General features: G+C 44.5%; 1 protein-coding gene across 1 annotated transcript; it reads right to left on the bottom strand.

Moving 5' to 3' along the window:
* Positions 1 to 592: 592 nt before the first annotated feature.
* FAM124B (family with sequence similarity 124 member B) lies at positions 593 to 16,382 on the bottom strand. Its single transcript, XM_054982178.1, has 3 exons — positions 16,330 to 16,382; positions 6,437 to 7,179; positions 593 to 4,439 (listed from the first exon to the last, which is right to left on the bottom strand). The coding sequence occupies exons 2-3, from the start codon at positions 7,166 to 7,168 to the stop codon at positions 3,786 to 3,788; spliced, it is 1,386 nt and encodes a 461-aa protein (XP_054838153.1). The 5' UTR covers positions 7,169 to 7,179; positions 16,330 to 16,382; the 3' UTR covers positions 593 to 3,785.
* Between the last annotated feature and the right edge of the window lie 4,749 nt (positions 16,383 to 21,131).

Raw genomic sequence — 21,131 nt, 5'->3', positions numbered from 1 at the left:
AAACAGAGATGTAAGAGCTCCTGAGGAATTACAGTACTAGACAAGGGCCGATTCCAGACGGCCCCCCGCCTCGCGAAACGTCGCGCGTCGTCGCGCAGAAAACACGAAATATCGCGTTTTCTCGCGCGAGTTTTGCGCGATGTCGCACAAAACTCGCACGAGAAAACGCAATATTTCGCGTTTTCTGCACGACGACGCGCAACGTTTCGCGAGGCGGGGGGCCGTCTGGAATCGGCCCTGATGTGGTAGAAGAGCAACGCCCATCTCTCCCTGACGCCTATGAAAGCCACTGTGGGCAAAGACCTCTCTGCTGGGGTGATGGGAACCGCAATATTCTCCGAAGTATTCTCCCAGCTCTCCTCCTCTTCCTCCTCCTCTGTTGGCTTCCCACTCCTCTCTCTCCCAATTTCCTTCAACTATACAGGACAAGGACTTGGAACCTTCAAAGCTGGGACAGTAGAATGCATTATGTTGGTTTAACCTCCAAAGGCCAAACACATCGACGAAATTCTGGTCTGAATGCCATCCCCTGGAAAGGGAAAAGATAGCAGTAGAAGATAAACACTTGCTATTTCAGGTCTTGGTTTATAAATACAAAGGATGGTTTATTTCTAGAATTTTTTCAATCTGTAAGAATACCGCATGCAGAAGTATACATTTCATTTGAAGGGACAACATACAACAACATGTTTTCTGTACAACATGGCACAGCCGGAGAAAGATGTAAAAACTATACTAGCAATACAGCGTAACTGAGTAGGTGACCTCTTTCTCTTGATGCTCTGATCTCTATTTTAAGTAAATTGCTTTATACAGAACGAAACTTTCCTCAACTGGTTCAGTATTGGCTTCTCTAACCAATTGCAACCCTCAAAGGCAGACATCCTCAACCTTTTTGAGCCTATGGGCACCTTCTGAATTCTGACAGAGGGTAGTGAGTGCAACCATGAAATGTTTGCTATGGGAGGTGGCGCCAACCACAAAATGTCAGGGAGTGAGGTTATACATAACTCTGATAGTAGCTCTTCATTATTTTAGGAAGAAGCTCTGTTTAATAGGATGTCTTCTGAGATTAGCGTACTGTTAAAAAATAATTTATTGCATAATTTCTTTGCTAGAGCTAAGAAACCCACATCGGACATCTTTCTTCATTTTGCACATCTAACACACTTACGCAAAAGGAAAAAGAAAAAATGCTCCTTATCCCAGTTATCACCTTCACACAAGCCCTTTTCCCATGTGCACTATTACTTGTAACAACCGTTTGGTGCTGAAGGTTTGGTTTGAGTTCCCTGCATGCGTCTATGGCGAGAGAAAGATTCTGGTCAGATTCTGATAAGAACATAGATGATTTTTGAAAAAGTAACCAGCATTTGATATAGTGATGTTATCTTCAACTTCCACCTGATTTATAACAACAGTTAAATTGAGAAGATTTGATTGCTTCAATAAAATTTCCAGTTATGTGCATTAAGTTTTTTAGTTATACAATCTATTAGGGTTGTCAGATGCCTGACGGTGGTGGGTAAGCACTTGGCAGCTTGCCCCTCTACCCACCCTCCTGGTGGTTGGCAGGAGGAGGCAGGCAACCCAACGACTGCCCACCACTGGCAGGCAGCCCAGGCAAGCAGGCAAACATGCTTCCAGCTGTACATGGGATGACATCACTTTCAGAAGTGAAGTCGTCACACTTAATTGGCCCTGGCATGATGCACACGTGCCCTCCCGCACCTCATGCAGTAATGTCACTTCCAGAAGTGCCATCATCACATGTAGGGCTGGGACCACGCACAAGAGAGGATGGTGCAGGTGAGTGCCCTGCCCCACCCCTGCCCAGTTGCCAGGAAGACCTGGCCACCCTAAATCCTATCATCTTTAGTCAGAAGCATGTCCCACTGTATTTTAAGAATGTCACTCCATAGGTAAAGTACTTTAACTTAAAGCTGCTGCCAGAATTATACTATAAACAACAGTAACTCAAAAAGCCCCACCCACTTTCTAAAAACACTCGGTAAGTGCCAGAAAAGGTGTTGGCAGGTGACATGGTATCCATACGCAGCATGTTGGGGACCTCTGCTCCAAGGTCTTTGGTCCATATGTTTCTTAGTCCTACTACCAGAGGTCAACATTTGTACCTACCCTAAGAGATGAGTGTATGAATCCAAGCCTTAGGCTCACAATTCAAATAAATGTAACATTTTCATTCTTGCTTATGCAGCCATTTACTGCACCCCTACAGAACTACACAGCTTGATATTCTCAACCTTTCCAGAGCTTGACCTCAGGTGCATCTGCTGGGAAAATGATAGTAGCATGTGACCAAAAAGAGGAACGGTGTACAATTTCCTCTGAACTCTGGGTATCTTGTATCATCAGCTAAGTCAGAATGGTTAGAAACAGCTCTATGGCTCAGCCAGCAGCAGTTTAGTAGCCAAGTTTGATGCACAAAGAAATATAGACCTTTTGAGCAGGTGTGGCATTATGCTTTCAGCATGGATGTGGCGGGATGACAGAAGATATATGGGTTGTCAGGAGCAGTGAAAGAGGAAATAGTGTGGGAAAGAGGATACAGGGAAATGAGATGCATCTCCAAAAGTCCTTGCAGGTTCCCCACCGGGAGATAGTTTTCTCTGATACGAGGCAGCTGGAGTGGGGGAGCTAAAGATGGTGGAGGGGGGAAGAGATGAAGGTAGGTTTGGCTGGTGGGTGGAAAGGAGAGAATGAAGGAGGAAAAGGGGAGAGGCTATGGAGGCTGCCATGGAAGGGAAAGAAGAAATAGTGAGGGAGAAGACATGAGATGCCCCCACACAAGTCCTTGTGGGTCCTGCACTTGTTCTATTCTGTTCCATCACCCAGTCCTACATGATGCAAGGACCAGCTCTACCTGGCTAATACACATGCATTTGTGAATAAAGCAATCGTACATTTTCAGATTTTAATATGAAGAAAACCCTTACAAAGATTCCCCTAATGTCATACCATTTAGTAATTCTACTTAGTTCACCCAATTTTTAAAAGTTCCTGTTGTGAGGCATATACTTTCCACCCTGCCAAACATCAAAACTTCCCCTGTTAACAACTTGCAGCATCACTTGATTGCAAGGAATCAACCAATTCCTAGCTGTCTGACGTGCCGACACCTGCTTCCTGAGCTGCAAAGTACGTGGTCCCCATTGAAACAGAACAAAATGTTTCCCTGATGGTTTCTGCAAATTAGGATGCTCTTCTGTAAGTTCGGCACTCTGCTCATACCGGGGAGCAAGTCCACCATACTGTAAAGTGCTTGAAAATATTGGGTCATCACTCAGCAGCAGCACACAGAAGCTAATAGGCTGATGCAGTAGGAACAGGTTTCTTACTTCTATGCTTCTGATGTACTTTAGCCAACGATGGGGTGGGGGGATAAGGTATTAAATTAATGTCTAATATTTCCCAGTATTGTGCTATTGCACAATAATTCTCTGGCATATGAACTTTCTCTTACAACTCACATAAAACAATTCTTACAGTGCAATCCTATGCAAAGCTTCTCCCATTGATTTCAATGAGCTAAGACTGGACTGTGAGAGAGTAATTTTCATGGACAATAAGTAATGCAAAACAAACAGTGTAATCTACTCTTAAACAGTGTAAACTACTCTTAAACTTCCTTTTTGCACTAGTAGAAGAAGGTAGTATAGGCAGCTGGGGTATCTACACAAAGGCAAGGTCTTTGTGCAGGATACAGATTGCTCTCTCCATCATTTCAAAAATAAGGCACCAAGGAATCAGTCTGTATTTAAAGTTCATATAAAAAATTCTTCATCCTCTTGCTCTGCATTTCCATAGCTTGTTCTTGATATTCCTAGATAAGAATCTGACTGCATCTCTCCCGATCCTTTATTCTTTATTTTGGCAGTAGGTAATGATGGATGGTCTCTATCCACAGAACACAAGCTGATTCGGGAACCTGATCTGGGAAATGAACAACATAGTTCCTGGGGTTGTGGAAGACCATCAAGCAAGCCCCTTGAAAACCTGTTTAATGGAGAGAGATCACAGTCCAAAGGTTCCACTCTGAAACCTGTGTCAACATTAGTCTCTTCCTCCTCCCTGTAATGCCAGTGTTCAGAGCTGGAAAGTCTTAACTGAGCGTTCAAGTTCACATGAGAAGAGGTTAGGTCCTGTAGGGACGAATGAGTGGGACAATGTGATTGGCATGAAGAGCTAGGGTGGCTTTGGGAGGGACTACAGAGACTTCCTGGTGCATATACCCCACCCCGTGTAGATTTACTTTTATTCTTCATAGCTCTAAGAGTTCGAGTTTTTTGCTGCACCATTATTCTTCTTGCAGCTAAAGGGGAGGAGTTGGAGCAGCGGGAGAGCCTTTCTTCGCTTGCATTATTAAGCCGACTGGGAAGTGACTCCTGCTTTCCACTATGTTTTGAGCGGCTCTGAACCTAAAAAAGAAAGAGCAAGGAAGTTAACAGTGCCTTGGCCTCAGTAAAGTGATCATGTCTTCACCTGATCCTGGAAGCTCATCATCAGCAAATGAATAATGCAAGGGTGTAATAAGAACTTTTAGCTGATATCCATCACAGGAAGACATTCAGGCTGCAAAACCTCATGCATCACTTGAATTCTACTAATCAATTGTATGGATTATTCAAGCAAACATAAGCAAAAGAGAATGAAGAAACATTAATACATTACTATAAAACATGGCCTCAGCATTTATAACTAGCATTTGGGGGATTCTTAGCTATCGTTCTCCCATGACTTGAAATGTTTCAGTGAAAGTGTTTCCTGCCCTATTAGCATTAATCAATAATGAATTATGAGGCACTGACCTCCCCTGCAAGGAATGATCCAATTATCATCATATGAATGGAAAGATGACAAAAGGGGAGAAGCACACAGATATACTCCAAAGTGACCCAACAATGCATCTATGTATGGCCAAACTGAGCTGTGGACATGGGTCCATTTTAATACTACATGGCAGTTTCACAGTCTGTAAATGTAGTGCGGTAACACTACCTATAAATACATAAAAACCCATGAGCCTTTTATTTAGTTGAATATCTTTGGGATTCAGTTTAGATATATCCTGTTCATCCCACTGACAGACATGCTTTGCCCACGCTCAAGGAGACCTAAGTAGTTTAATAAAGCTTAAGTCATTCATACTTTAAGGTCAACTATTATTTGGCTGAGCTATGTAACAGGACTCACTATGAAAAGAAGTGAGCAACATTTCTTATATAGTGCATTCTGTCAACATTACCTACGGCTGTAGATCAGACTACTTTACATATGAAAGCATTAAATAGTCCTATATGACTTGTGTATGTAGGTATAAGGAGGTGACTGTAATTATACCATCTATGACCAAGACCAAATAAGCAACAATGATGAGAACTTTCTCACCACCCTGAACCTCCGTTGCCTCTAGAGACTGTGGTCTGTAAGGCCATATTGTTTTGTAAGGCATCCCCTGGGACACCACTTGCTACTGGTAGACATGTGGCTATTTCCAGGACCTTCTAAAGAATTTGTTTGGTTTCTAATAGTTGGGACTAAGCAGCTATAAAGAAATAATGAATTTTAGTAGTTAAAACTTCAGTGTACGAGTACCTGGAAAGCAGATGGAACCAAACCTGGTGTAGATTTATCCATCAATCACATGACAACTAAATGAAATGCCCATGCTCAGAGGGCATAGCAGATTATAAATGAAGTAAATAAATGTACTTCAAGAGTACCAGATGCTCGGGGAAGGGCAGCACGGGAAACCTATTAGTTACCTGCTCTTCTTGAAGGCGTCTAGTTGGCCACTATGAAAACAGGATGCTTGTAGCAGAAAGAATCCTGGCAGTCTAGATAATTGGATGTCATCTTAAACTGGTTAAGATGATTCAACTCCATTTTGATAAAAGGCCAAATGCCCTTCATCCTCTCCCTTGTCAGAAAAATTGGTATGCATGGCATTTCCTTTAGATATTCTGACAAAACCCTTGAAGTCCTTTCTAGTTTACATGATATGCTAGCTGTGGAAGTGATTATTGGGGGGAGTTTTCTTTCCTACCAGACAATCTTTAGGCAGGAATGCTCAATAACACGTCTCCATCAAACTGGTGCATTCCTTTCCATTAGTCCTTCTTATTAGCTGCTTCCTCTCCTAAGATAAAAGGACACACACACCAGATATTCCAAACTCCTAATAAGTTGCACAAATGTAAAAGGAAAAATCAAATAAATGAAGACAGCAGGCGTTTATGAATAATCCTCTAAATCTGACTTAGCAATAATACCTACCACTCCACATAACATCTTTTGTAGTAACAGTTGCACACATCCACTGTAAGGCTACGATTTGATACCCATCTTAATTAATGGAAGCTGCACAGGAGACTGACTCACTGATTTGGGCCACTATTTACACACAGAATAATACCTGAAGCAAGATCTTGTTTCCTTCATAGTCTTCTGTTTGCCACCTAGCGCTGCTGATAGGGACACAGGGATTAGGCAAGAGTGGAACCAGCTGCCCGATTTCGTGCACCTTGAACTGCAACACTGATGATTCCTTCAGGTCGACTGACATGCCAGGAGGCAGCTGCTTCAAGCACAGCTGAACTGCAGTGTTTTTTGTTGAATACAGCACAAAGGCACAGAAGCTACTTTTTTGCACAGTTGCTTCTTTCTGCAGGATCATCTCATAAAGCCTCACTGCATCGTCGTAGTTGTCAAAGCTACAGTAGAGTGTGATGCGTAGAATTTCAGTGCCATAATGAACTTGACGCACTCCCCACACTGGCATATGCTCATCTAGCCCATAGAACTCCTGATTACCAACAGCCTGGTAGGACAGCTTCCCGTTAGCACTTTCCAGGTTTACACGGTGCCATGGTGGGTGCTGGAAGAAGTCATGGACTTGGAAGATCCTTTCTTCCCCCAAGTCTTCATGCAAAAAAAGCAGAACAGAAGTTCCAGGGAACCTGGAGCTCTTTCGGTGGTATGTCTCATAATACTTAACTGGAGAAGCAACTTCCGATACAAAAAAAAGGCGTGCATCGAGGCGGATCCATTCCTGAAGCTGACTGAGGGTTTGCTGCAAAAGTAGCGCATGTCCAGATTTTGCAAGCAGGTGCACAGACATCACCAAAGAGCCTGTTTTTCCATCCATTGTATAGTGACCTTCAAAATACAAAGTAATGTCAGTATTGCTGCTTCAGTGCTTATTCTGTAAGAAGGGCTATCATACACAAAGCCAATTAAAGAGGGAAATTAGAACTTGCCATTCCCAGCCAATTCCCATTTAAGCACTTCTGTGCATGCTACAAACCTCAATACAAGACTAACGCTGAGATTAGCCTTCCTTTTATGACCTGCAAATTGGGTTTATAGTTGCATATGAAAACTCAGATGCAAGGCAAGGGGAGAACATTTTCCATCTCCTGATCCCCAAGATGATCTTAAGTTTATATTAAAGATCATCTCACATTTCCAAATCCCAGCACCTCCTTATAATTTTTCTTTCAAAGTAATATATTACAAAATTAGGGGTGGGGAAAAGCCATAATTGTCAAGAGACTTGATTTTATAAGCATCTGTATTTTCAAATAGTACAGAAAAATTACCAATTGAAAACTAGCAGATCCCAGGAAACAGCACAACTTGCTGGACACCAACGCCATCTCTGCGAAAAATGCATTGTGGTGCTTGTGTTTTATGTAAAGGCTCAGCATTGTTTTGTTTTTTCAGCCTGCACACCAAGTGTTTTTGCTTTACAAAGATCACAATTTCTTTTTTGAGACAACACCCTTCTGGGCTGAGCAGATAAACCATTCTTTTAAAGGCAGAAAGGAAACAGGACAATTGAAAAGAAGCCAATGTGAGCACTGCAGATAACAGATGTCTATCTCCAAGAAGTAATCTCAGGAAAGCCATGACTTCAGGGAAGTGGTTTTCAAACGCCAGGTTTACACATTGCAATTCTATTTTGTGTGGAAGGAAGGGTGCCACATTTCTTCTGTGCCAGTTATACCAGAGGCTTCATTTCTGCACAACAATCATGATGCAGAGTGTGTGTGTGTGTGTGTGTGTGTGTGTGTGTGAGTGAGAGAGAGAGAGAGAGAGAGAGAGAGAGAGAGAGAGAGAGAGATTTTCAGAGGTTTTCTAGAGATGCTTGCTAGTTGGTGGCTAGCTACCTATTTCATATGTTTGAGATCAATCCTGGCAGTGGAAAATGGGTTCCCTCCATCCTGAAAAGTACTGAAGCACACTGTTTAGTAATATGTGTATTTCTTTGGCAATTCATTACAATTATTACAAAAATGGTTGTTTTGTAATTATCTTAATTAATATGAAAAAGAAACAAATTCCCCATCTAAATAGCCTATAATAAAAAATAAACCATGATTATCTTTAGTTTTGTTTTCTTTCATTATTGCAGTCTTGCCTCACCTGGAGTCTACTGGTTTCACTTTTACAAGGCAGCCAGAGTTTTCCTAATAAAAGCACAACCTAAATTCCTTAAGGAGAAGGGGGGATCCGAAATGTCTGGACTTTCTTGATTGACTGCAAGCTGTAGCCACTAGGATTACGTATACGTGTGACGTATTCCAGTTCAGAAGGATGCTGACCAATGCCTGCCCTGCTGTGCCAAAATTCCCCTTGCAGCCTGTGCTCCCCTGCTCGCCTGATGCTCTCTAAATCTTATCCTTCATCCAAGCAAATCTACCTCAGGATCCTCCTGCTGCTGCCTGACTGCCCCAATGACTTGCCCTCCTTTTGCCACCAAATACCCTTGTCAGTCTACCTCTTCCTCATGCTTCAGTTCTTCAAGTTAAGTGGCTGCTGTGCCAGATTCTCTCACTGAACACTGCTGTGTTTGGAATCCTCCTATCAATTCTCACATAGGTGTTCATTTCCTTAAAAAGGAGGACTTTTTTCTAAGTCTGAAATCTGGGGGTATCTTTTAGGGGAGTGTTACAATTTCTCTGAAGTTTCTCCAATTGGATGAAAAACTGTGAAGGTCCAAGAAGTAGGGGATTCAGGAAAGGGATGTGTGTCTTCCATTGAAACCAATGGAAAATAACAAAATAGAATTATGAAAATGAAAAAACACAAAAGAAACATCCATGAAACAAGCTAATACATAACAGTCCCTTTTGAAATTAATAACAAAAACAAAAAAAATGAAAAACTCCTCCCCCCCCCCCAGTTATCAACTACAAGGGCCTTTTAGAAATGAGCAGCACACAGAGACCTAGATTCACCCTCATCCCCACACACACCTGAGAATTTCTCTCATTTTTGTTGTGTCTTCTGGGCTTTCTTCACTTTGGCCAAGTATACCAGAGTAACAGAGTTGCCATTCACTCTGCTCTTGATTGGTTAAACTTTTGTGCTACATGCAAGAGGATCCCTTAGACAGAAGATTAATAACAATAGTGATATTGCAAGCCTGGCTGGTTTTAACTGGCCAGATCTCCCTTTAATGGTGGGGGGAGGGGGTGTCTACAATTTATGGCTTCAGAGCCTGGATCAGCAGACAAGCAAATATAACTCCTAAAAAAAAAAAGAGCAGGAAATCTTGAATGCATTGATTAACCAGCATATGAAGAGAATGGCAGGCAATTATTTTTATGGGACTAAAGGGCTTCTTAGAGATGCTTTACAGAAAGGGAAATGATAGAGGCAAACAATTGCCAGTAACCCACATGCAAACCATGCACAGATTTATGTCAGTGCACTAAACAATTGCCCAAGGCACCCCTGTGTATATTTATTACTTATTGTGAGATATCATATGTGACTAGCAACCACCAGTGTTTAGGTTGCAGAAACTTTGTGGACTGTCAATCAACATCACAATGATCTCTACTACTGAGTTGTGTATTTTCAGTTTTGCAAATGGATGCTCACACTGGCCCTTAGTTGATCTCGTATTCAGATTTTTGACAAACTTTGGCCCTTCAGTTATAAAATGTTGCTGACCCTCCCTGCTTTACACAAATAAAAAGAAAAATCAGCCTCTAAATGTAAACTAGAATATTTAAATCAATTAACACATGCAAATGATGCATGGTACCCTCCTCCCTTGGGGCAACAGCCAAAACTAATCCATGATGGCCCATAGCAAAGCTGATGAACCCAGGGGCAACAGACTTTTCTCCACTTGACTGCAGAGCTTTAGAAATTTTGTTCTCCTGTACTAAGGGTGGCTTCATCATGAAAGAATCTCTGGGGCCCAGCATGCAAACTGCACTTCAGTTGCAGAAATCCAGATTAAATCCTATTACTGGTGTGCCATCCTCACTGCTTCTCTCTGCTCTTCTGCTTCTTGTTTCTCAAATGGTTATGACTTGACAGGATAGACATAACAGGTATTGCAAAACTTCTTTGCAAATTAGGAGTGCTGTATTATAAGCAATATTTTGCTCACTTAGGAAGCTCCAGCAGAGTCTTCTAATTTAAACAGGAGTAAAAGTGATGTAACCATTCCTTGGAAATACCTGAATTTCCTAGATGCAAGTAAAACAGGCTCCCGATTCCCACAAATCCCTTTCCCAAGCCTATTGCAAAAAAGGAAACAAAAGATCATTCCGCTCCCAATTTTGCTAGGATAGTATGTGCTGAAAAGCAGCTCTCTGGGGAACTCCTGAAGGAAAAAGAAAAATCACACAATACAGCAATTATCCTATTATCAGTAATTGCCACCTGCTTCCCGTTTTCCTGCACAAGTTTCCCACGTGGGAGTATGTTAACAGCCTATCTTATTGAAAACTCTAATTTTCCTAAGTGTGAATGTAGTACAGCAGTTTGCCCTGTTTAGTCTGAGGGGTTTCACCAACAATGTCATGTGCTTTTGTACACAGAGCTTTATTCTTTTAGCTTTATACACTCCACACAATTTCTGTTCTTTCTGTGACTATTTTGTTAAAAAAAAACCCACAGTGGGATAGCGACAGAGGAATGCCTAATTGAAAAGATGTTTTGAGGCACGAGGGACCATAGTCCCATTATTAAAATACACGGCTTTGACAGCATCACAGCTCAAATTCAGTTTCAGGCATCACCAGCTAGAAAACTGAAGATTGCAAAGCTGAGAAATATTTGTCAAGTTAAAAATACTGGGCCAGCAGTGTATCCTACTTGTTACATATTTTTAACTCCCACATTCAACTTGCTCTTTTAACACATCCCTGTCCCAAAGTTAATTTTTCACTGCATGAAAAAAACCACTGATCAGCACACAGTCTGAGAAGGGGAATATGTTTGGGTTTTGTGTTATTACTGATTTAGTTGCCATATGTTGGGTCTTTTTCCATCTGATTCTGAAGCTACTTGCTTAAAAATGTAGGGTGTACTACCATGAGGGCAACACTGAATTAAACATAAAATTGGTAAAGCAATACTTCCTAGGAGCTGCAATTCAATAGACAGAACATAGCAAAGTCAGTTAAAGTTACATCAAGTTGTTAAAATGGTTCCTTAGAGCAATACCATTTGATTTACAATGCACAACTTTTGCATTTGTTTGTACTTAATTTCACTGCAGTGATTGCTGTATACTAGTCAATGTTTTCCTTGATCAAGTGATATTTCTCTATGTTTCTGTATCATCTGATGTTGTGTTTGAGTTCAAAAACAAAAAATAAGTTAGAACAACAATTATTTCATGCTTTAGAACAGAAAACTCAAGCTAGCCTTATGAGAAAAGCAAGCACCCCATACCATTTCAAGCCATTCTTTTGATTGTCCTTCAGCCCTCATTTTCACCCCATGCAACAGGCCTTGGCACCTTTTCCAACTGGTAATTTATATGACAGCTGGCATTGTGTGATTCTGTCTGTCCCTCTACGTTCTGCTTTAGTGGTTCACTGGAGCCTTAAACACTTGGCCTGGTTTCTGATTCTAACAGCAGCAACTAAACTCCCCTGGATTGGCCAGTAGACTAATTGGGAATAGAGGCCCCAAAGAATAAAAGACAGCAACATCTGTGTGTACAGTACTTAGCACAATATAATCCCATGGCCCAATATGGGATCTCTCTCTCCTGGGACATATCTCTAAAGTAAACGGGGAAAAGGAAACATATCACTTTCATATGGAAAGTAGCAAAAATAAGAAATTGTTATTTTCTCTCCGGTGCATAACTAAAACAGCACACATGAAAAAATATGCATAGATAGTAAAATAATTCAAGAGTACTGAGTGGCATTGGAAGATGTTCAGATGATCCATTTCCAGCTGTGTTCCTGAGTTATATCTGAAAAAAAAAGACTGCTACAGGAAAAAGTCAACAAGTAATTCAGTTTTTAGATAGCCATGATATTTCATAATGGTTGCAATCATATGGAAAATATGGCCTTGTGTACCTCCAGTTGCCCATAAGCCAAGAGTCACTTTATCCTGTTGCTAAGATTATTAAGAACATGCTTTGATTTTTTAAAAAAACTAAGTTTATTTTGTACAGGTGACATTACCTATACAAAATAAATGTTATAATAAAGAAGACAGTCAGCTGCATTGGTCCAAAGGAACCAAACCCATAAATAACTTTTTATTAAAACCAACCAAAATGACACAAAATGGTGTACTAGCTTTCTACAAAACCCTTCATCAGGCTAGATGTTAAAAAATAAGAAGGCAGGGATGTGGGGAAGCAGATGTAAGGAACTCCCCATGTCACAGCGCTTCAGAGATGGACCGCAAGGTTTCCATGTGAAAACATTTTAGTTTTATAAACTGGTCCCTTGGAAAGTCATGATCTTAAGACTTGTCAGTAAAATGCAAAATCCCAAGACTTTTTGCTTCCCAGTGTCTTTTTTCCCCCTTTTTGTAACATGCAGCCTGACAAACTTGTACCCTCTCATCATTTTTGTTGGTCCTAAAGAAAAGCATTAATGGTTTTTGTTCTTGATTTTGAAATCAAGTAACATATAGTACTACAGGAATGAACATGACCCCAAATGCTTTACAAACTATTTATTACAACTGACCAGCTTTTTCAATTTTGCCTACATTGGGCCAGATTCCTTGAATATTGTGTTTAGAAATTCCTTTAGTAAATGTTAAGAACTGCATTCGCACACTCAAATACTCATTCCTGAAAGTCTGAATCACCGAAATCTCCCAGCACTTTCAGTAAAAAAAAAAATCACTTGAAGAAAAATGTGAAATACCAATTCCATCAAAACAGAAAACCTAGCTAGCCTTTAGGCAGCTGGTGTCAAGACAAGACCTTTGTACTTCGCAGTCCACAAGAAGAATAAAAAACCCCTATTAATTAAAATTTTGGAACTAGTTTTTAAAGACTGCAGCAGACATCAAGCTTCTAGAAGCATATATAGTATAAGGAAAGATGACTTACTTGTGACAAATACTGTCAGTTCATAACAATACAAGCGGGGATGGGGGCGGTGAATGTGTTAGTTGTATGTAGCATTTGAAGGATCTATTTTGGCCAAGCCATTTATGTTTTCTTGGAATGCTTCCAAAAGACCCTTAGCAATGCTGCAAACTGATGTCACAATGGATCAAAGGAAGGTAGGAAGCATGGAAATCTCTTGCAAAAAACTTAGATGCCAACTGTGCCCTCACAGACATTCAAGCAACTCACTCACTGGATGGAAAATCAACAATATCATCTTGGCATCATTCACTTACTTATCTTGCAAAACACACATATGTCGACATTGCCCTTTGACTTGCTATCTTGGACAAACAAGTCAGTCTCGGTGCAAAAGAATAAATGGATATAATTAGGGACCTGGGATTATAACGCTTAATTAGGGACCTGGGATTATTAACACACTATAGGTGCTAATATCTTGCATATCCCACCTCTTATAAACATTAATTAATATATGCCATCAAGCTGCAACCAACTTATGGCAACCACTCAAGCAGTTTTCAAGGCAAGAAATTCATAGAGGTGGTTTGCCATTGCCTTCCTTTGCATCCCAACCCTGATCTTCCTTGGAGTTCTCCCATCCAAATACTAACTATGACCAACCCTGTCTATCTTCCAAGCTCTGATGAACCCAGGCTAGTGTGGGGCACTCAGTCTGGTACTGATGTTAATTACTTCTGTTATAACCTTGAAATTGCTTATTGTATCTGCATCTCTCATTGTATCTTGCACTAGACCTTATATTTTGCCTATCTCTCAACAATTGTGAGCATGTGACACCTATTCCTAATGACCTGTTCATATTTGATTGGCCACACTTTGTTACATCCCCCTCCGCCTTTCTGCTGTATATATAAATTGGCCCGATGGATTTATATGCACGGGCATCTGATGAATTGAGCTATAACTTGGAAAAACTTATGCTGCAATATAATGTCTTTAAAGTTCCCATTCCCATTTTATTCTGTTGTCAAGAGGAACTTGAAGGAGTCAGTCCAGTCTCTGTGTAATCTGGCATCTCAAAGATGAACCTGAACACACACTAACATAGGGTACTTGGGTCTGAGCTGGTAAGCGATCCTGACTAGGTATGCTTGCTTTATGAAGCGCATGGTTGGACCACAGGGATTTAAGGGGAAAAGTAGGCTGTGCAAGACTGGAGTCAGCCCATTGCTGCTTTATACAACCTAAAAGAGAAGGATGGTTTGCCTTTGACTGAAAGAGACGCGGGTTGAATGGTCACAAGCAATCATGGTCTTTCCCTCTGCCTTTCACACCACAACTGAAAATGTAAGTTCTCCATGAAAATTTAACCAACTTAGTTATCATCCTCAACAGAAGTTAAATTTAAAAGACATGACTGTATTTGTTAGCATCTTTTCCCTGCCACCCTAGCTTCTCTAAATTTAGATTGTAAGCTTCTTGGGACCACGACCTGTTTGTGGCTTCTGTTACTCTAAAGTACCATTTGTACCCAAAGTGCAGAATAATTTTGTTTTGCCCCATAGGTGGACACTTCCCTCTTAAGCATTTCGCAAGCCATCCTTTGATTCCTAAATAAGCACAATGCCACAGCAATGTATTGAGGCCCTTGTCAACTCTTTCGATCACCTCTTCCTCACACTTCATTTTCCTGCAAACTGTTCACATAGCTGCTCTGAGTGAGCTGTGAACAAGGAAACATTAGATCAAGTTAAACTTAAGTCAAAAGGTCACATTGCTCAAATCCCTGGGGAGAAGCCATGAATACATACAAGCTACCATAGTAACTGCTCTTTTTTTTTTTTTTTGCACCGGACAGGTTAGATCATCTAAAGAATCCATCACGTGACTCTTTCAATGCTTCTCATTTTACAAGCTATGGAATACTGGTTGTCTTCTGCAAGTACATTCCACATCTAGATATTTCTCAGTGAGAGAGAAAAGTAAATGTGTGTGAATGGCTGAGAAAGTAAAAAAGAGACAAAAATAAACTGTTGTCCAGATTTTTTGGGGAGAGGGAGGTTGGTAAATGAGGGGGGAAGGGCATAATTACTAATACAAATTTTAGGCTGTAAACTCTTCAGGGCACAGCCGTACTTTCTCACACTTTTTATGGGCAGTGATGGCACTAAGGAAAACCTGGAAGCCTTTAAAAATAATTATTCTGAACAGAGTCCAGAATACACCAAGATCGGAGTGCAGTGGCACCTCAGAGACCAACAAGATTTTAGGGCTATAAGCTTTTGAGAATCAGAGCTCTCTCTTTGTCAGGTACCATATCTGAAGAAGGAGCTTTGACTCTCGAAAACTTATACCCTGAAAATCTTGTTGGTCTCTGAGGTGTCTCTGGACTCAGATCCTGCTGTTCGACTGTAACCCATCTCGGCTCCCTGTCAGAATTCACCAAGTCACTAACTGAAGTCCCCTTTTCCTCAAAATGACAAACGTTCCACATGCAAAACACTTAGGGCTGCCAAAAACACGAGAGAAAAAAACTTTAAACAGAGGTTTAATGAATGGAAATAGGCAGCTGAAGTTTTTCAGGGCATGGAGGTCAAGAACATCAACTGACAAATAAAAACCCAGTAAGGCCATTTTCCCCTCCAGGCTGTTGGCAACCCTAAAGCAGTTCCCAGTAGCGCTTGACCTGGAAAGAAAGCGGCCGCTTCCAGCCTCCTTCTCTGCCCGTCCTTCAAGAGCCCCCCCCCCCCGCCCTTGAGAGAAGCCTCCAGCCTTCGGGGCCACCCCAGCTGCCGCCCCTCGGCTTCAAGCGGGCCGTTCCCTCCGGCCGGGCCAGCTTCATTTAAAAGGCAGGAAGGGAAACACAGGACCGAGTTCAAGGCGGGGAACCAGCTGCTCTCCGCCGCCTGGAAACCGCACAACAAACCATTCGCAACCGGCTGCCCCTCGCCCCCCGTCCCCGCGCGCGGCCCCTCGCCTACCCGGCTCCCGCCTTCATGATGCCGGCAGCCGGAGGGAGCGCCGGAGCATCCTTCGGCTCCTGCAGCAGCAACAAGTGGCCCCGGCCCGGCGCCCTCCGCCCCGCAGGCTCCTCCTCGGCCGCCCCCTCGCGGACGTCACGTTCGAGGCTGCGGAGTCCACGTGGGACGGCGGAGAGGGCGGTAAAGAGCCGCGGGCGTCGGGCTCGCGTCTGCCGCGTAACGGTGGGGTGGGAAGCACCCGGGGCTGGGACCCTGCAGACGCGTCTCTCAGCTCCGCGCCGTCTGAAGCCTCAAGCTGAGCGCCAAATGCGCCTCTTGCGGAGCTCTCGCTTTTTTCTGCGCGCCTGCAAGTGTTCCATGCACGTGTTCCCAGGTTGCCAGCTGCGGGTTGGGAAAATCCTGGAGACTTGGGGGTGGAGGCTGCGGAGAGCGGGTTCGGGGAGGGGAAGGATCTCAGACGGTATAATACTACCCTCCAAAACAGGGGAACCGATCTCTGTAGCCTGGGGATCGCTTGTATTTCTGGGAGCTCTCCAGTCACCACCTGGAGGTTGGCACCCATACAACACATCTCTCACTATCTAGCTTCTCACCTATATACAGGCTCAGGGATCTTTACTCCTCCTGGATCTGAAGAAGGGAGCTTTGACTCTCAACAGCTAATACCCTGAAAATCTTGTTGGTCTCTAAGGTGCCACTGGACTGGAATCCTGCCAATCTCACTTCTGTTACCTGCTGCAGGTGAGCATGTTCACTGCCAGAAGAGGCCACTTTGTAACAAGACCTAAAGTAGTCTCCGCTGAAAGTAGTTGTTTGTTTTGACTTACTTGGAAACCAACATCACTAAAGAAAAAACTCTGTCATATTTAACAAGACAGGGTTAACATACCTGTAACTTATGTTCATCGAGTTCTTCTGTGCCGACACACATGGGGTACTGCGCACGCGCAGGCCAGCCGCCGGAAGATTTTTTACCGCTTTCCCAGCTCCGAAGGGGCCGTTTGCCGCGCGCCTCAGCGACCGTTTCCCGCCCAAACGGTCACATGCTCCTCCAGCGGCCAACGGCCCCTTCCCTCAGTTCTCCCTTGCCGCCGCTCATCCAATACACAGAGCCATAACCCCGACTAAAGACTAGAGCCATAGCCCAAAAGTACAGCAATCTGCGTTGGAGTTCACAGCGGGGTAGGAGGGAGGGTTGTGTGTCGGCACAGAAGAACTCGATGAACATAAGTTACAGGTATGTTAACCCTGTCTTCATCTTCGTTCTTCTGTGCCTCCACACATGGGAGAGTACCAAGCTTCACACAATAAGGAAGGTGGGGTGAAATCCAACTCAATTTTATTATACAACAGGAAACAAGAACAACATATATACACATATACACATGTGGCAAAAAAACATACCAACCCCACAACATCCAACAAGTATAAATATATATATAAATACACTATATACAGCGCCTCCACCTCCCCCATTGGAGCATATTAATCAGCATTCTCCTAGGGAAACAAGGAATGGAGGACGGCCCTAGCAACAGCCACATCCTCATTGGCATTTACATCAACAGCGTAATGCCGTACAAAGGTATCAGCGGACGACCAAGTTGCAGCCCTGCAAATATTAGCTAAAGGTATACCCTTGAGCAGTGCCGAAGATGCCGCCTGGGACCGTGTGGAGTGAGCCCTGACACCCAAAGGACAGTCCACCTTAGCCGTGGCATAGGCCTTCACAATGGCTGTCACAATCCAACGGGACACCGTCTGTGCAGACGCCCTGCGGCCCTTGTCCTTCGCCCCGAAACACACAAAAAGGTAGGGACTGTTCCTGAACACCCTTGTCCTCTCCAAATAAAAAGCCAAAGCCCTCCGCAGATCCAAACTGTGGAGGTCCTTTTCCCCTTTAGTAGAAGCTTCAGGGAAAAATACAGGCAGAGAAATCTCTTGTGAAAGGTGGAAGGTTGACACCACCTTGGGCAGGAACGAAAGACACGGTCGCAAGACCACCTTATTCGCATGAAAGCGAAGGAACGGGGGGTCTGCCCTAAGAGCAGCCAGCTCGCTGACCCGTCTGGCAGAAGTGATCGCCACGAGGAATGCCACCTTGTAGGAGAGCAAGTCCAGAGGGCACGTAGCCAAAGGCTCAAAGGGGGGCAACATCAACCTAGCCAGGACCAGGGAGAGAGACCACTGGGGCACAGGGGGTGACACAGGCGGGTAAAGATTAAGCATCCCCTTCAAAAACTGGCGGGACTTATGGTGAGAGAAAACCGTGCAGCCATCCACCCGATCATGGAACGCAGAGATGGCCGCAAGGTGCACTTTCAGAGACGCCACACTAAGGCCCTGGTCCTTCAGCTCGCAAAGATAATCCAAGACCATCCCCAAGGGGCTATCCAGAGGCGCCACCTTCCTAGAGGCGGCCCAAGCCTCAAACCTACTCCACTTCGCCTTGTAGGCACGCCGTGTGGAGGGCTTCCTAGCGTTCAGTAGGACCTTCTCGACTGGCTCAGAGAAGCCTAGGGACGGGGCCGAATCCGCCAAGCGGTCAGGTGTAGTTTCCTGGGCTCGTGGTGGAAGAGCTTCCCGTGTAGGAGGAGATCCCTCCGGGGCGGAAGGGCCACGTAAGCTCGGCCGGACATCTCCAGCAGCTTCGGGAACCAGAGCTGCCGTGGCCAGAACGGAGCCACTAAGATGCAGTCCGTGTTGTCCCTCTCCACCTTGCACAGCACTCTGGGTATGAGAGGGAAGGGCGGAAACATGTAATGTAGTCCCCGGGCCCAAGTAAATTGGAAGGCATCCCCAATAGAGAGGGGGTCGCTTCCTGCCCGAGAACAAAAGATCTCGGCCTTGGTGTTCGCTGATGTCGCAAACACGTCTATGCTCGGGCGACCCCATTTCCGAAAGATCGGCCCAACGTACTTTGCGTTGAGCCCCCACTCGTGATTCAGCATGTGCACCCTGCTGAGAGTGTCCGCCTGCACATTGTCCGACCCAGCTACATGAATGGCGCAAAGCGTCACCCCATTCCTGATTGCCCATTCCCAAATGAGCGTGGCCTCCCTGCAGAGGATCATGGACACCGTGCCACCCTGTTGGTTCAGGTAATACTTAGCGGTAGTGTTGTCCGTCTGCACCAGCACCTGATGGTTCTGCAAGATTGCTGTGAATGACATAAGTGCAAAACGAACAGCCCTCAGTTCAAGCACATTAATATGGAGACCCCTTTCTCTCTCAGACCACACATCCTGAACACATAGCTCCCCACAGAAAGCCCCCCACCCTTGCAGAGAGGCGTCCGTGGTCACGGAGAACTCGGGATGATGGAAACCAAATGGGGTCCCTTTAAACAAATTAATATCCGACAACCACCAGTCAAGAGAGGATATAACGGCTCTGGGAACAGAGAATTTAGCAGTCGGAGGATGCTGTAAAGCATTGTATCTCCTCACAAACCAATTCTGGAGCGGGCGCATCCGCAGCCTCGCAAAAGGGACCACCGGGGTGGCAGCAGCCATATGCCCTAGCAAGCATTGAATCATGCGCACTGGCTGAAAACGATTTCGTTTAAACAAGGACACCAGGATCTTCAAGGAACGTGCCCGCTCTGGAGGCAATAAAGCCTTGGCCTCCAATGAGTCGAACACTGCCCCAATATAAGGCACAACACGGCTAGGTGTCATCTTAGATTTTTCAAAGTTAACCAGGAGGCCCAAGCGTTCGCAAGTGTCTAGCACCAATGCCACATCTTGCAGCAGCTTAACCTCCGAGCCCGCTGTTATAAGCCAATCATCGAGATAGGGGTAGATGGTACAGCCCTGCTCTCGAAGAAAGGAAACCACAGGAGCCACGCACTTAGTAAACACACGTGGGGCTGTGGAAAGGCCGAAGGGGAGAACCTTGTAACGGAATACCCGCTGCTTGTAAACGAAGCACAGAAATCTCCTGTGCTCCTCCAAGATCCCCACGTGGAAATACGCGTCCTTTAAATCCAGGACAGCGAACCAATCCCCCCTCTTCAAAAGGGCAATTACAGCAGGCAGTGTGATCATCCTAAACTTGGTGACCCTTAGAAAGGCATTTAGGCCCCTAAGATCCAAAATCGGACGTAGACCCCCATCCTTCTTAGGGACTAGGAAGAACCGGGAAAAGAAACCCCTCTCAGACTCCACAAAGGGCACCTCTTCCACAGCACCCTTAGCCAAGAGGGACCTAATTTCATCCTCCAGCTCAACCAAGGTATTATTCACCGCACTCAGCGGTGAAGTACACATCGGCAGTTCAGTGAATTCCAGCCCGTACCCCTTATCAACAATCGTTAGGACCCATGAGTCAGATGTTATTGACTCCCATTCAGACAAAAAAGGACTGAGTCTGTCCGAAAAGTTCAGGGCTGCCGCAGGGCCGGGTCCTCAGAACTGCCTTCCAGCCCCTTGCGGATCTTTTTGCTGGGGCGGAGGTTGAGACGAGCGGGGCTTGAATGGCCTACGCCTCCTGCCCTGGTGTTGCGCTGGGGTATACTGGCGCTGCGAGGTAGGGTACTGCTGATAGTACGGACGGGGTTGATATCTGCTGCGGTACTGGTAGGGATTATACCTCGAAGAGTACCGAGGCTTGAACGTGGACCTGTCCGCCGGAGTGACCCCCAGGGAGCGTGCCGTCTGCCGGTCCTCCTTCTTCTTTTTAAGCGCCTCGTCGGTGGTGGTAGAGAAGAGGGAGTCACCCTCGAAGGGCAGACGTTCAATCTTGGCCTTCACCTCCTGCGGGAGGGCAGTCGACCGCAACCACGAGTGCCTCCTCAGAAG

This window comes from Eublepharis macularius, chromosome 6 (genome assembly GCF_028583425.1).
Source record: "Eublepharis macularius isolate TG4126 chromosome 6, MPM_Emac_v1.0, whole genome shotgun sequence".
Classification (NCBI taxonomy): domain Eukaryota; kingdom Metazoa; phylum Chordata; class Lepidosauria; order Squamata; family Eublepharidae; genus Eublepharis; species Eublepharis macularius.
Note: the sequence above shows the minus strand (reverse complement) of the source record. Positions and strands in the feature narration are given on the sequence as shown.

Bases quoted from the DNA above. Each gene is read 5' to 3' on its own strand.
- FAM124B (XM_054982178.1), bottom strand. From the start codon at position 7,168: ATGGATGGAAAAACAGGCTCTTTGGTGATGTCTGTGCACCTGCTTGCA. The intron at 4,440-6,436 runs GTATTATTCTGT...TTTCTTTTTTAG, and splicing joins GAAACAAGATCTTGCTTCAG to GTTCAGAGCCGCTCAAAACA.